Source organism: Myotis myotis, unplaced genomic scaffold (assembly GCF_014108235.1).
Source record: "Myotis myotis isolate mMyoMyo1 unplaced genomic scaffold, mMyoMyo1.p scaffold_m19_p_4, whole genome shotgun sequence".
Classification (NCBI taxonomy): domain Eukaryota; kingdom Metazoa; phylum Chordata; class Mammalia; order Chiroptera; family Vespertilionidae; genus Myotis; species Myotis myotis.
Window position 1 is genome coordinate 53,759,376 of NW_023416346.1, and position 15,942 is coordinate 53,775,317.

Consider the following 15,942-nt stretch of genomic DNA (forward strand, 5'->3'; position numbering starts at 1 on the left):
TTCCTCTTCCTCTGTTATACTCACCTTGCAAAACCTCACTCCTTGATGGACTCAACCATATGCATGTTCCATGCCTGCATCTGAGTAGCTGAAGAAAAACCTCACAACTGGATATATGGTTTTCACTGTTTATTCATGGTCTCAAACCTGGTATGGGCTCTCAATGCTGTCTGGCTACCACTTTCTCACTCTCTGAAATGACTGTTTCATAGATCCTCTTCTCACCGTGACCTTTCTCACCTTCCCATTTGTCTCAATAAGCCTCAGCTAATGACCTTTTCCCATATGTTAGTGAGAAATCAAAGCCATCAAATGAGAACTCCCTAATTTGACCATCACCAAATCTACACTCTACCCTGTCTGTATCTATACCCATGATTCCTTTTTCCCTCCTATTAAAATGGAGGATCTTTCTTTTCTTCGATCAATGGCAGATCTATTCATTTATGCTCTGGTACCATCCCGTCGTATCTTCTCAAGGATTTTGCTCACTTGGGCATTCACCCTCTTCCCTAAACCATCAATCTCTTTACCTCTGAAGAATCATGTCAGCATGCTGATGGAAATCATTTATCCTTAAGAAAACAAACAGAAACCACTTTCCTCCACTCCACACTCCCCTTAAACTGCTCCATTGTCCTCCCCTTCATAGCAAAATTGCTCAAGAGGATTCCACACATTATTTCCACTTCATTCCTACTTTCTCTTCAAACCACTATAATCCAGTTTCCACATCTATTACTCTACAGAGTCAATCCTGTTAAGGTAACCAATGATCTTAAGGTCATCTCTCAGTCCTCATCATATTCAACTTCTCACCACTGGCTTTAGACAAAGTTGACCACTCCCTCCTTCTTGGAATGCTCACCTACTTTGGCTTCTGTAACTATCTCCTGACTCTCCAACTACATTTCTGCTCAGTTTTTCTTACACTCCTTTGTGGCTTCTCCTCCTCTACTTAATCATTAGATACTGCAGTTCTTCCCAACTCAGTCCCAGGCCTTCTCTTCTTTCTCTACTCTTTTTCCCAGGTGAACTCATCACTCTCTTGGCTTTAAATGTAATCTACATGCAGAAAACTCCCAAATTTGCATTCTACCCACACCTCTTCTATGCGTTTCCAAACGCCTATATTCCAGCTACCTATTCTCATATCTCCACTTTTATGTATCACGGGAATCTCAAACTTAACATGTCCAAAACTGAACTCTTGTTTTTTGTTTTGTTTTTTCCCCTTCAAGCCTAGGCCTCCCTCAGGCTCCCTCATCTCAGTACATAGCACTATCATTTCTTCAATGACTCAAGCTAGAAAACCAGAGTGTTTCTTGAGTCCTGTTTCTCCTTTTCCCTCACCTTCCACATTTGATGCTCCTATAAGTCTTCACAGCTGTTCTTTCAGAATTTGATCAACACTCTGCATCTACATGGCTTATAACCCAGTTCAAGCCACCATGATCTCTCCCCTTCATTGCTGTACCAGCCTCCTTTCTGGTCTCTCTGTAGCCACTGCTGCCCATTTCTAATTCTGGTCTCTTTAGATGCTGCAAAAGTAGAAATCAGATCTAACACTCCTACTTCAAACCCTATAGACATTTCCCAAGTGAATAACATCCAAACTCTTTTTTTCCATGGCCTCTCTCTGCCACACCCCTCTTATGCTGCTCTTTCACTTGTCTAGAACAATCTGACCCCACTTGCCTCCTTTCAGTTTCTGAACACATCAAGTTTTTTGCCACCTCAGGGCTTTCTCACTTGGTATTGTTTTTTTCCTGGAAACCTCTTTCCCCATTCTTCATGTGGCTGATCTTTCATCCTTTGGGGATCCACTTAAATATCACCTCCTCACAGAGGTCTTCCCTGAGAACTCTGCTGTGGTTTTCCTTATTCCTGTAACCTATTCATTTCTTTCATGAGACTCATCATGATCTGTAATGATATATTCATTTATGGGATTATTTGGCTGTAAACCCCACTAGAGTATTGATTATGTCTCTCTTGTTCAATAGTATATCTCCACCACCTAGTATGCTACTAGTACCTGGCACAAGTAAGAGAGCAGAGAAAGAAGAGAAGGCCTGGGACTGAGTTGGGAAGAACTGCAGTATCTAATGATTAAGTAGAGGAGGAGAAGCCACAAAGGAGTGTAAGAAAAACTGAGCAGAAATGTAGTTGGAGAGTCAGGAGATAGTTACAGAAGCCAACTTAGGTGAGCATTCCAAGAAGGAGGGAGTGGTCAACTTTGTCTAAAGCCAGCGGTGAGAAGTTGAATATGATGAGGACTGAGAGATGACCTTAAGATCATTGGTTACCTTAACAGGATTGACTCTGTAGAGTAATAGATGTGGAAGCAGGATTATATGTGCAATATTAATAAATATTTTCTAAATGGCTCAGTGGTTGCACGGATAGGAGTAATTTTGAGACATACAAATTAGAATCCTCAGGCTATTCCATACAAGTCATTATCAAATGCCTACTGGGTTCTATCTCAGTCTGTGAAAGACGGGTTTCTGGCTGGGGAGTCTGGTTGGGGAGAGAAAACCCCTCAACATCTCTGGCCAAAGATAAATGTTGGGAGAAAATGGAGCAAAAAGAAGAGTCCAAGGAGGGCTACAATCTAAGAAGAAATGGGAGCTAGAATGGCTCCTGTCCTTTTACGGATACCAGGGTGGGAAATCTAACAGATATTTCCTATCAGGGAAAATATGTTTCTTTAAAGGGCAAGCTACTTTTCTTTCAGAATGACCAGAGGCAGGGTGTGGGGTGAGGGTCAGGATAACTTCATAGTCCTTCCTACTAGTAGTCTTGAACGTCTCTGGGTAGACACAGGTGCTTTCCCTAGAGTTACCTTCTTCTTTCCCTCTAGGTCTTCATGGTCCTGAAACTTCCTCCTCAGCTGAACTTGGAGAGTCATCTTCTGGAAAACCTGCTGGCATCTGATTCATTTTCTGGTTGTCCAAACAGATGCTTTTACCCAGTGGCCTTGATAGAGACACCTGTTTCCTGTTCTAGCAAGTCATAAACAGGTAGAGAGACCAAAGCCATTTGTCCTTCCACAAATACTTGGGAGTCTGGGGTCACCTCACAAAAGTCCAATCTCCATGATGCTTCTGAGAGGACACTGCAGAGGACCTGCTTGGCAGTTGTTCCCTCTCCTCCCAACTTCTCCCTTCAAGGGCTACATAGCCAACAGACTCAGTCCCATTGTCTAACAGGCCCAGTCACACTCCTAAACCCTCCCTGCTAGGGTTGCCAGCCTGGTGACAGATGTGAGGTCTGTGCCAGATGTGAAGCTGATGCCATATGGCACTGTAGTTCATAAGGTCTGAAGCTGCTGTCACTGAGCTGTGGCAGAATTAGTGGGGAGATCCTTGCATTTTAGCCCCAATTCACCTGTCACTGGAAGAGGCAGTGAGGGGGAACTGTAGCAATGAAATATTCACAAGAGCTTGAAGGAGTTGTCATGTCACTCCAAATAGCCCTGGGCACCCCAGCTCCCACCCTCCACATACCACACCAAATATTTCTGAGGGAGGCAGAGACAGAGATTGAGTTAGAGCAGAAGAGATGAGAAATGGAGGAAAGGGGCCAGAGAGAGCCAAGAGGGAGGGAAGAGGAAAGGCCAGGCAGAGAAAACCAGACAGAAGCAGAGAAATGAGACAAGAGGAAGGCCTTTGAGACAGTGAAAAAGAAAGGATGGGCTTGAAGAAGGCAAGCCTGACAGAGAACTTGTGCCCACCAACTCTAGCTTTTAGAAGACCCACTCCAGTGATTCTACTGTTCTCTAAATGTCCTTGAGCTGCCCTCTCTCCTCAGGTTCCTGCTACTGGGAAAGGGCCACATGGTAACGAGAGCCTTCTGGTATCAAGCTCTTTGGGGAGGAATACTGCAATTATGCCATACCAACAGCATGATGGCACCCTCCCCATTTCACAGTTGGGGATGTGATGAGAAAGGGGCAACTGAAGCAGCCTGAAAAAGAGACCCAGGCCACTGTCCTGACTTAGGCCCATTGCCCAGCCACCAGAGGCTATATTTTTCTTGTGAAAGAGAATGAGATCTAGAGGAGAAAATAAGAAGATGAGAGCATTCCAGATGGCAGGAGGGAATGGTCATGATGGGAAAAGTGGAGTTGGCAGGGAAGGGAGCTGCAGGCCTGAATTTCTCCCCTTGGTGAACACATCTCTCTGAGGCCAAGTTGGGCTGCAGAGCTCAGGCACAGAATGCTAAGCCAGGAGAGAGTCCCTGGCCACCCAGCTCTCTCTCTTCTCTTGAATCCTAGCCACTAGTCTGCCAAGGGCTGAACTGTAAACAAGGCTTGGAGGCTGGATAGGGAGAGCAGGTGCGGGCAGGAGCTGTTGAGACTATCCCAACAAGTAGCTACTTCCAGCAGCCAAAGACCCAGGGCTCAAACAGTGGCACTCTGGGGGGATGTTTGGCAGGCAGTGACTGCACAGGACTCTGGGCAAAGCCTCCTGAAGCCAAACGAGTGCTTACTTGGCTGGCTGACTGTGCCATTTCCCTCTTCTCTGTGAGGCTATCAGGCATGGATGGCCTGGACTACAAGCCTGGGATGCCCCCAACTCCTGACTTTGGTCAAACAGCTGGAGAATCTCAGAGTTGGCAGGGATCTTGAGCGTTATTTACTTCACTGTTGTCCACCCTCTATTGACATCCAGAAGTAGCAGGGGAAGGCTTTCTAGAGGAGGACTGCAGCTGGGTACTACAGAAGGGGCCAGATTTGGGCAAGTAGAGAGGGAGAGCACTGAGAACAGGCCCAGAGACAGAAAGGGAGCAGAAGGGATGTGGCAGGAGGCATGAAAACAACAGCCTGAGTTGGGGGTGAGGGGGAGGGGCTGTTGAAGAGAGGTTAGCTGGGAAACAAGAAGCTGGAGCCAGCCCAGGGAGACAGTGAGTGAACCTTTTCTCAGCTTCCTCTTCTCATGTCTGGCTCTGCTAGGGCATAAGGTCCTCTTCCCAGTACCCCCCCTTGGTGAGCTTGTGAGGAGAAAGGCAGGCCAGTCTAGTCATAGCTGGACAGAGACAGAAACATCTATCCCGCTGTTTTGCCTAGATGCCCATTTCCCCCTCCTTGCCTGAGATCATGCAAGTATTATCTGAAGCCTAGGCACCATGCTGACCTCCTGTGAGGGTGCAAACAGGAGCAACCCTCAGCTTCTGCCCTGTGCACCATCTCCAAGCTGTCCATCCAAGAGTTGGGGCAGGGCAGAGATCAGGCTAAGAAGCAACTCAACAAAAGAGGTTATGTGAGCAGAGGTCTGGTAAACTCATGTCACCCCATCTGGAGGTATTCAGAGATGCCAACTACACCCTGAGGACAAAGAGACACCTTCTATTCTGCCCAATTGCATCTTCCTGCTGAGAATGAGGAAGGAATTATAAGGTGTTTTCTAAAGAAAAGATAAGATCCTATGGGATCAGGAAAGGGGGAGCAAGGTTGATGAACCCTCCCCCTAGGAATAAAAGCCAAGGGCAAGAGCAGGTGCTGAGTTACTATCTCAGAGGGCATGAGTTAGTACCCAAACACTCATGGTGCTAGTTAGGACTACCTGTCTGTTTCCTGAAAGTGAATAGCATTAAAATTGTTAACTTCAAAGGGCCTGTGGCCTTGTGTTTAGATAAGGATGGGGGTGAGGGTGGTAAGAAGACTGAATCTTACTCTGCAACTAGGCTGGGGAGAGACAGGATTTAAAGGGATCTTGACAACCTACAGACTCCTTAGTCAGCAACACAGATTCAAAAATTAACCCCAGACTTAACTCACTAAGGTAAGAAAAGCAGATCCAGGGCTTTTAGAAAGAACCAAAAAGGGTAAGAAAAAATGATCCCCCTCCCCCCAATCCTTAGTTTCCCAGAACATTCTATTAACCAGAAAAGCCCTTCCCCAAACATTCAGGTTTTTGCATTACAGTAATTATATTTTTTTTCAGTGATTAAAACCCACAGAGCTGGGACTCTTCCAGAATAATGCAAGCTCTGTTCCCATCTTCCTTCTTGTAAGGGGAACAAACAGGATAGTACCTTGTTGTGAGTCACAGCCTCATTCCAGCAGCTTTTAGATTGCATTCATTCATATATGCAACAAAATTTAACTACGCATCTACTATGTACCAGATACAGTGCTGGATACTCAAGATATGAAGGTAAATAGGCCCAGTCTCTCCCTTCAGAGAGGTGCAGTCTGAGGTAGGGGCAAGTATGTAAATAGACAAATATAAAACCATGTGTCAACTGGCACCAAAAGAGGCAGCAGAGGATGCTATGGGAGCACAGGGGGAGGGCCTGTCTCCTGCCCCCCATGACTCCCAGAAGCAGTGTTGAAGAGAACAGAAGTCCAGCAGCTAGAAGGCAGAGAAGGACATTCCAGTAAAGGAATGTCAAATATGACAGCAAAAATAAAGAAGATTCCGTAAAGAGGGAAACCTCTAGGTATTAAGCCACTGAAATCAAAAGAAGAAATCATAGAACACATTCAGGGATCATTTAAGGAAAACTTTCATTTCTGGCTGCAGGAGTGAGGACAGAGTAATGAGTTAGCCACTGGCCCCTTTGTGTGGCCGTGTGAGATAATGCAATGCACTTGGTGAACTCAGAAGAGGCTACAGAGATAACCAGGGACACAGCTCAGCACTGGGCTTACCAGTCACACATCCTATGCACCACTCAAAAGTTACACATGGAAAGCCCCCTCTCACATCACAGAAAGAGGCAGGAAGGGTAGACGACCAGCAGATGCACTGAGATCCAGCCATGGCAATGAAGACCAAACCAAGAAGCTCACATGCCGCGGGTTATGCCCACATTGAAGAGAATCCATGGAAGCCAGCTCTATGACAGCGTTAGGGCAAACAGTGGGAAGTTACAAACAACCCTACTGCAGTATCAAATGTGAGCAGGAAGATCCCCTGGGGACATAGCCACATTCACAGGGGCCAGCCTGAAGAAAGAAGGGGTGAAAATCAATAGACACAACAATACTACTAATGTATCAGCTGCAGTTCCTGCTCCTGAAGTCCTGGCCAAGAAAAAAGCCCCCTCCTCCTCCCCAGGAGGTGGAAAGATGGCTTTGCTCCGCATTGCAAGGCTCTACAAACTTTTTAGAAAGCAATTCCTAACAGGGATACTCACATAGAACCATAATGACAGGTTAACAACTAAATGCCAGCAGACCAGACACTTGTCTAATTAATAAAACTTATAAAGCAGAACAACTTACTGATGTTACAGGCAGGGCATTTAGTACAACAACAAAACCCAAATTCATGCAGAATACTCCATGTTCTCTAGGAAGCCCTTTCTCTTACAATCTGCACAATTCCTTCTTTAATGCAAATGGATGCCAAGGAAAGGAGAAAACAGTGCAGAGCTCCAGGCTCCTGGAGCCCAACTGGGGAAGGCAATAGCTCAATCTCTGCCTCTTGAGCCAATCTGCCAAGGTTAGTTCCGACCTGGGCTTTACTAGATCTGGGCTACAATCCCAATTCTGGTAAGTTATTTAACCTTTTGGGCCTCAGTTCCCTCATCTATAAAATGGGACTCTCTATGTCACCTACTTCAAAGCACATAGAGATTAAATATGCAATGTTAAGTGCTCAATCAATAATGACTATTAGCAATTATTATTATCATTGTTCTGTTTAGATACCTACTAATAATAGGACCTGCTGTCTTAATCTAGCCCACAGGGTTTGCCTTTCTCCGCAAAATGTAATGGGGATGATTTGAAAATTGGTTCAAATTTCTTTGGATCTTGGGCCAAGACTTTAGACTTACAAAATAAAATAAGTTTTGCTGTGGGGAAAGCAAACTCTATTTGTCTACTTCATTAAAGGCAACTTCTTATCCTATTTCTAGTGGTTAACAGCGGGGATGCTGAAGTAAGACTGGGTAGAAATCCCAGCCCTGCTTCTCAGTAGCTGTGAGACCTTGCATTTGTTCACCTCTCAATTTTTACGTCAATTTCCTCATCTGTAAAATGGGGATAATACCAGGATCTACCTCACAGGGTTGTTGTGAATATTAAATATGATAATAATGTATGTAAAGCAGGTAAAACTATGTCTGGCATACAGAAAGCACCGAGTGTATGCCAGATACTGTTCTTACTGTATACAAATTCTTATTATACTAGTAAACTCACCTTTGTGATCTCAGATGCCCCCATCGCTTGAATTTTACACAGCATAAGAAAAGAAAGTGACAGGTATGCACCTGCATATTCCCACTTGCCAAGGTTTTCATTTTTCTTTTTCTTTTCTTTTTAAATAGGGTGGGCTTGTTTCTCAGCCCAGGGAACGCTGACGCATGCATGTGAAGGCAGGCCAGCCAGGGTGCCACAGACCTAGAGAGGCTAAGGCACTGGGAGAAGGTACCTAGAAGGCCCCCTCCCCCTTTCAACACCGGCTTCCCTGCTGGAGATGAGGTGGGGGGTGGGGGAGGGCATGCGGGGGCCAGCAGGGCCTGCTAGGGCTGGTGAGCCTAGCCAAGCTGGCTGTCACCTGTACTGCCCTCCAGGCTTCCAGCTTTCCTCGCTGCTCCCTCACCCCGCTACTTTCCTATCGGCATACAAAACCTCAGCCCTGCTCATCTTGCCTTCCAGTTTCCTCTCCAGAAGCACCAGGTAGGGACGGCCAGAAGGGCTCTTTGGGGGATGGAGGGGGGGGTAGGAAGACATTGTCTCCCCGGTTCCCGAGTCACCAGCTCAGTCCATCCACAGCAGGCGCCAAGCAGGCGCGCACCAGGACCAGAGGCCTGTGCCAGCGCTGCCCTGAGTCACTTTGAGAGGCCGGCAAGGACCTCCACACTTGGTTGCTGACCTCCTACCCCACAGATGCCAGCCTCACTTAGCCACTAGCCCCGCTTTCTAGCCCTTTCCCAGGTGAGCCCAAACCCGACTCTGGTACTTACTGTCGGGGCCTCTCCAGGCCGAGTTCCCCTTGCGCTGCCCCTGGCTGTGCCCAGCGCCGACGGCAGCAGCGGCAGCGGAGCCTGTAGGAAGAGAAAGATCACGCCTGCCTTAGAAACTTAGCCCCTGCTGTGACCAGAATCTTAAGGAAGGAGGCAACTGGCTCAGCCCAGTGCCTCGAAGGAGGTGGCGAACTAGAGAGGCAGCTGGTAAACAGGGCGTCTGCTGCCTCTGCAGGCCCGCAATCCACCGCGGAGGAGCTTCCCCCTCCTCCCTACACTGGACGGCCCCCCGCGGAGGATCCCGCAGCGGAGGAGGGAGGGCTCCAAGGACACAGACTGGCGGATAATCCAGCTACTGGGCATTGTGCTTTACATCCATTTTCTCATCCCAGCATCCTCCCCATTGTACAGAAAACAAAACCAAGGCTCAGGGGAGCAAAGCAAAGAGCCCCAGATACACGAGCCAGTAATAAGAGATAGAGCCAAGATTTGAAACCAGAGGGATCTCAAATTGGCCGCTGCCTGTTAGTTTTGTGCTACCGCAAAAATACATTGGAATACCCGTGTATCCACCTCCTGTTTTCCCATTTTTCTGGCAGGACCAGACACAAGTGGCAACCCCTTGTCAGTGAGGCTGAGATCTGTAGGGTGGAGGTGGAGGTGGGTCCGTGGGATGCACGTGCCAAGCCTTTCAGGAGGCACAAAGTGTAATAGGAGGTAGTCTGGGTCCAGGTGCCATCCAGGAGACAGGCAATGAGCCTGTGAGATCTGGGTTATGGTAGAAGGGTCAAAGGTGGGGTGCAGAGGCTCCTTCCAGGTACTTGAGTGAGGCCCCTCATCACCCTCTTTAAAGGATGAGTGGAAGGCAGCTTTGTTGGGAAATTAAGTCCTGTGGCTTCTCTGTGGGAGCTATCTCAACCTCCCTGCTTTGACAATGATATCTGTGAAATGGGTAAGATCTTTTCTTCTTTTCTGGTCAAAGTGATGAAATAATGGAATATTCCTGCCTTTTTCTTCTGGTCATAAAATAAAAGAGAAGTTTTAGGACTTGTATTCTTCCTGCCTTGCCCCCGCTTATCCATTTATTTATTCATTTAGTAAATATTTATTAACATCTACTAATGCTAGGCATAGTGCTAGGTGCTGGGCACCACCGTGGTTCTGTGTGGGAGTCTACATGTGAGGTGGCAAGCACACAGGGCTGGAAATTAGGAAACACATATTAAGTTCTAATTCTTTGACTAAATAGCTAAGTGATCCTGGATGAGTCATGTCTCCTTTTGGGACCTCAGTTTTTTTGTAGGTCAAACAGGGCTAATAACACCTTCCTGTCCTACTTTATGGGGGTGTTTTTGAGGCTCAATGGAAATAATGGATGAGGAGGCGCTTTGAAAAGTATAAAGCCACTAGACAAATGGCAGGGATTAATCTGTTTCCAAGGTGGGAAGGGGCTACTGGGAAGTAAAGCTTAAAAGAAATCCTGTACTCTCCTAAATTCATTGCACTGAATTCCATCTTCCTTGAATCACTGATCCTGCACCTTGCCAAGAGTCTCTGCTCTATGAAATATCGTCCTCTCTCAACAGTGCCCATGACACCTAGGTTAGGACGGCCTGGCCTTAAGCCAGGGAGATTGTTTGGGGGACTTGAGTGGAACCAGTGGGGCAGTCTTGGCTCTGGGTCTCTAATTCCTGGGAACACCAGCATTATCCTCCCACCTGAGCCCACCTAAGTCCATGACTGCATGTGTCTGGGTAGAAACCACCTGAGGCTCCCAGAGATACCCCTTCAGGAAGCACAAGACTCATCATGTCAGGTAGTAGAAGGTGGCCTTGAAGGTGGATGCTCTATTTTTTTGGAAGCTAGGGGTTCTGGGTTGGGCCCAGCTAGCTGAGATCTACAACAAAACTAGTGGAGCCTCTGGAAAGGTCTCTAGCTTGCTCTGATCCTTTCTGCAAGCCACCCAAAACTGATCTATAACCTTAAATTACAGTATCATTCTTGCTATGCAAATGCAGCTTCAAGACAAATCCCCAAATTACCAGAACTCTTCCCTACCCTTTCCTACCCACTAGCCTCCTTCCTTTCTTTTCCCCTCCCCATCAGATCATAACCCTGAAGTCCCTTTGATATAAAAAAATGCTAGAGCTCATGCAAAACAGGGAGGGCTCAGGAGACTGGGCACCATGGCCAGCCAAGTCCAAAGCTGCACTGCACAGCTCTGGAGCTGTACTAAAATGGTAGTCAGAGGCAGCGACAGAAAGAAGTCCAGCTGTGGGCCAGGGCACCTTCAGCCAGCAGGTCCCTGGGGGAAGTGCAGAACAGACAGACTCCACACCCAGCCTCCCTTGGCAATGTCAGAGACCATTCATCTTGCAGCCGAGGCTCCTCTCGATGTCTTCATAGATTCCCTTGTTGCATCCATCTCGCGCAGACTGCTTCTTTTAATAAAGTGCCCCTGCGGCCACTCCAGACAGCCTGATGTTATCCTTCACTCTCCTGCCCTTTCTTCCCAGTGTGGGCCACACAGCAGTGATTGAGGCCTCGCAGGTTATAGTACAGTCTCCTGGGGAAATGCTTCCTATGCACGCTCCAGCCATGGCATAATGAAAGCATTGGGTGTGGGTGTATTAAATACCCCTTCCTTGTCCCATCAGGGCCCTGGATTCAGAGTCTCACCCTGAATTCCAATGCCCACCTTATCCTGCATCTTCTTCCCTGGGCCAGCTTCTGCTGGTGTCCCTCAGCTATATAACTCGAGTCCAATTTGCAAAGCTTTTCTCTCAGTGATTGTCAATAAATTCCCCATCTCTATCCCCTTGAAAGACCAGATAGCTTCAAGCTCCAAAGGAATGAATCACTGACGGTGAAATTTCAGGCACAATGACAGGCAATTGAGGAAACATATTTGATCATATCATGTTTACCTATGTGTAAGGCTGGCCCTGGGGATATTCTGGCATTTTCCCTTGGCTATATTGAAGACTTGGAATAATAGCAAAGAAAGTAATCGACAATACATCAGGCTGGGAGTAGGGACCTGGTGGCTGAAGGTGCCCAGGCCTACAGCTGGGCTTCTTTATGTCGCTTTCCTGCTTTTCCCAGTTCTGGCACTAATTATATGTAAGGCCTATACTTTCCCTTTCTAGGCCTTGGTTACCCATATGTCAATAGAGAACACTGGATTAGCTGATTTCCAGGGTCCTTTCCTGTTCTAATAGGCTCATATTCTATAAGACACTGAAACAGGTTGATGTTTCCTCCAGAATGGACCTTCATTCCAGGACACTGGGCATGGCACTATGTAAGCACAGGAGTTAGAAGGGTATGAAAGGTTGGCACTATGGGCATGAGCCTGGTGCTGCTATTCAACAATTGTAGTCAGTGCCTGACCCACCTTTGCTAGAGAACAACTGGGAGAGTTGGTCATTGTCCCTCATCCCATCTTGCAGGCAGGACTCCTCAGGTGCCCAGCGGTTAACTCTCTACTTGCAAATTCCCTATCCCCTCCAGGACTGATTCCATCTGTCCCAGGATCAGGCCTGACATTCCACCAGTGAACACCTGTGCCACCATCACACTTATTCAGAGCTGACATTCCTGACTTGGTTATCAGTAAACAGCTGCTAACCCAAGACTCCCGGAGTGCCCTCCAACTGTCCCCAGTGCCTTCTAATCCAGCAACCAAAGGGTTAATGCCTGGCCCTGCAGGGGCCCTCCAGGACACTGCTCTAGTTCTAAGGCCATTTCTTCCCAGGCCATTTCTCCCTGAGGATTTGACTAGGACTTTCTGAATTGATCTATGCCTCGGAGCCAGGTGGGCCCTGATTATTTCATACAAGGAAGGAAAAGAAGACAGCAGGGGATGGGCACTGGCTCTGTAGTTAGCAGCAGCTTCCCTGTGACCCTTTGCCCTGCAGTCCAGATCCAGTTGACAGAGGATGGCACCACTCTTATCTGGCCAGGGCACTGATTCTGTACCCCCCACTGGTTTTCTCTACCAAGGGCTGTCAGGTGCTTAGTCCGGCTCCCCAGGATCATGGAGGATACTTACCACCATTTTCTTTCTCTCCTTCATGGCGGACCCCTTCCCATCTTCTCTTAGCCAAAGCAATCCTCCCTAGCATTGAAAACCCCCCTCACTTGGTCCCTGTTTTCCTCTCTCTGCTATTCTACTTCCTTTTTCCTGCCAAGGCCTAACTGCTCCAATGGGTGCTTTGCCCCTGCGGTGTGAATGTTCTGTTCTCGCTGGGCCCTGTATTAATTTGCTCTCATTTGTGAGCTGCTTTGTTAACATGCATGGCCTTTTCTTGATGTGTAGTGCTCCCTGCTGCCTCTGTTACCTCCCCACCCACACCCTCCTTAACCTTGTAATAACGGGCCCTCCCCTGTGGAGAGGGGGTTGGGCTTTTTCAAAGCCCTTTCTTCTACAGGCTTTAGTTGTTCAGTACATCCTCACAACTGCCATTAAAAAAGGCAGGTGTGATTACTGACTGCTGTGGGATGGGTGAGAAAACCAGGGCTCAGGGAAGTGAAAAGGTCCATTTGTGCGGATAGATACTGTGTGATGGCCGAGCAGGCCTAGAACGACAGGTCTTTCCCATAGTACCCACATGCTCATGGCACTCCTCTTTGGCACCACCCTTTAAGGCCCCAATCAAGTCCTGAGAAAAATGCATGAATGCACACATACCCATATGAAATTTTGTTTATAACTCTGAGGGTCAAGTCCCTGCACTGGTATGTTTTAAAAGTTGCTCAGGTGATTCTAATGTGCAGCCAGGAGTGAGAACCACTGCTTGAAAGGAAGAGGTAAAAATAATAGGTGAAAGCATAAAAGCTTTAGCAGCTGAGAACTTTCTTAAAAGTCTTGGGCGTCTCCCATAGGAATTGAAGGTAGAGTAGGATGTGAACTCTGCCTCAGTTTCCTCCTTTTTGCCTGAAGGAAATCACTCTGAAGACCTCCTCAGCCCATCCCAGCCCCAGACTGTCTTTGTAAATCAGTCAGCACTGGGTTTGCTGTGTGAAGGGAGTATAAAGAAAGAAATGGCCCTAGCTGGTTTGGCTCAGTGGGCAGAGCGTCAGATTGTGGACTGAAGGGTCCCCGGTTCGACTGAGATCAAGAGCACATGCCCAGGGTTTGCGGGCTGGATCCCCAGTAGGGGGCGTGAAGGAGGCAGCCAATCAATGATTCTCTCTCATCATTGATGTTTCTATCTCTCTCTCCCTCTCCCTTTCTCTCTGAAATCAATAAAAATATATAGGAAGGGAGGGAGGGAGGGAGGGAGGGAGGGAAGAAAGGAAGGAAGGAAGGAAGGAAGGAAGGAAGGAAGGAAGGAAGGAAGGAAGGAAGGAAGGAAGGAAGGAACCGCACTCCCCATATATACATGCTGGCCAATTGCTTTGTGCTGTTTTCAGTATCTTCTGCTGGCAAAGGTGGAGCAAATTTCCCTGAATAAGGAATGAAATAAGGCATGGGGTCTCTCTGGAGGTGAAGGATAGAGACTTTCATGCCAGTCATCTAGAAAGAGATGCTGCTCGGGTAAGAGACTGGAACATAATGATCATCTTAATAGCTATCATGTGTTAATCACTTACTGTGTGACAGGCATTTCACTTCTGTGACCTCATTAATCCTCATACTCTCTGAAGTAGGTATTAATAGTATCCCTATTTTATATACAATATTAGGAAACTGAGGCTCAAGAGATGAAGTTATTTATGCAAAGGTCTCTGAGCTAACAAGTCAATGTATCTTATTTGGCTTGCAGAGTGTTTTCAATTAAAAAAATTCATTGCTAACATTTAAAAATCCTTTGATTTCATGTGAGAATCAGGATTTCTGGCTTCTCTTAAAAAATCCTAGCTGGCAACCCTGAATGTGATTTCATGTAGGGCAAGGCAAAAGTCCAAGACACTGTATCCCCAGTGTCTGAGACAAGAATAGGTACTCTGTCAATGATGGTTGAATGAACTGGGAGAAGGGGTTGTGGGGAAGAGAAAGGTTCAAGAGGAAATTCTAACAGCTACATTTTCTGGGGCTCCTGGCTACCAGCAGACCTCCCAAGTCTGCTTCTGTGTGGCCCCCAAGTTCTTTAAACTAACATCACAAATTATCTCTTCCTCTCCTACGCTTATTATAAGGCTCACCTGTAACATAGCTGGGTGTGACTATCTTTGGAGCCTTTCAGTATGCCCTTGTGCCTTTGAACAACCCTTCACTGTGATAGATCCATGAACTTCCATCCCTCAGGCTGTTCTGGGGACCCCCCAAAGCATTGACCATTCCCTGAGGGATCCCTACTGAGCATCAAAACTGAGATGTTTTGTGTCCCCATTTCCTTTAGGCCCTGCTTTCTCACTAGGTCTTTCTTCCCAGGCAATATACTTGAATCTCCTATGCCTCCATCCAAAGTGTATTTCCAGCACTGGGAGGCTAGCTGTGGAGCTATTTCTGTGTGAGTGGGGTTCCAGTGCCCCTTCAGTCACACCCCATAGCTTGTTCCCTAACTCAGGAGGGGATTTTTCTCACTGTGTTATAAGACTTGTCTTTTATGAGAGAGTAGGCTAACTCAGCTAGGGTGAAATTTATATAATTGCCACCCTCCATTAACAATAATGCAAGGTAACTATGGAAGTCCCCCAGCCCTGCTCAGCAGTATTCTTCGTCTTACTCCCACCAGTGTGGTCCATGTCACCATCTCTTACCCTAATGCAACTTCCCTGTTCTGTTTCCCAAGTATGTCAAACTTGCGACAAGCTTGCTGTAGACAACCTGAGTTCTTTTGCCAGGAGCAACCTGCCTGAATGCAAAAACAACTTGAGAGCCATTAATGGGAAAGAGCATCTTTCAGAAAATCCACATGATTCTAAAGCATTAACGGAGCCTTTTGCGATCTTACCTCAGGAGGAGCTAGTCTCATAAGCTGGCACTGGACCAAGGACTGCTAGGCACAGCAGCCCTCCAACACTGAGAACACATGCCCTGGGACCCAGGATGTGCCAGAAGAGCCA

General features: G+C 47.2%; 1 protein-coding gene across 2 annotated transcripts in view; it reads right to left on the reverse strand.

Moving 5' to 3' along the window:
- The window catches only part of FRMPD3 (FERM and PDZ domain containing 3), a 113,558-nt gene that overhangs the window by 82,293 nt on the left and 15,323 nt on the right, over positions 1-15,942 (reverse strand). The window contains exon 3 of one of the 2 annotated variants that reach the window (XM_036305752.1): positions 8,929-9,009. In XM_036305752.1, coding sequence (XP_036161645.1) covers positions 8,929-9,009 — 81 coding nt within the window. Of the gene's footprint in view, positions 1-8,928; positions 9,010-15,942 lie in introns of those variants that run through there. The other variant, XM_036305753.1, reaches the window with a different exon arrangement.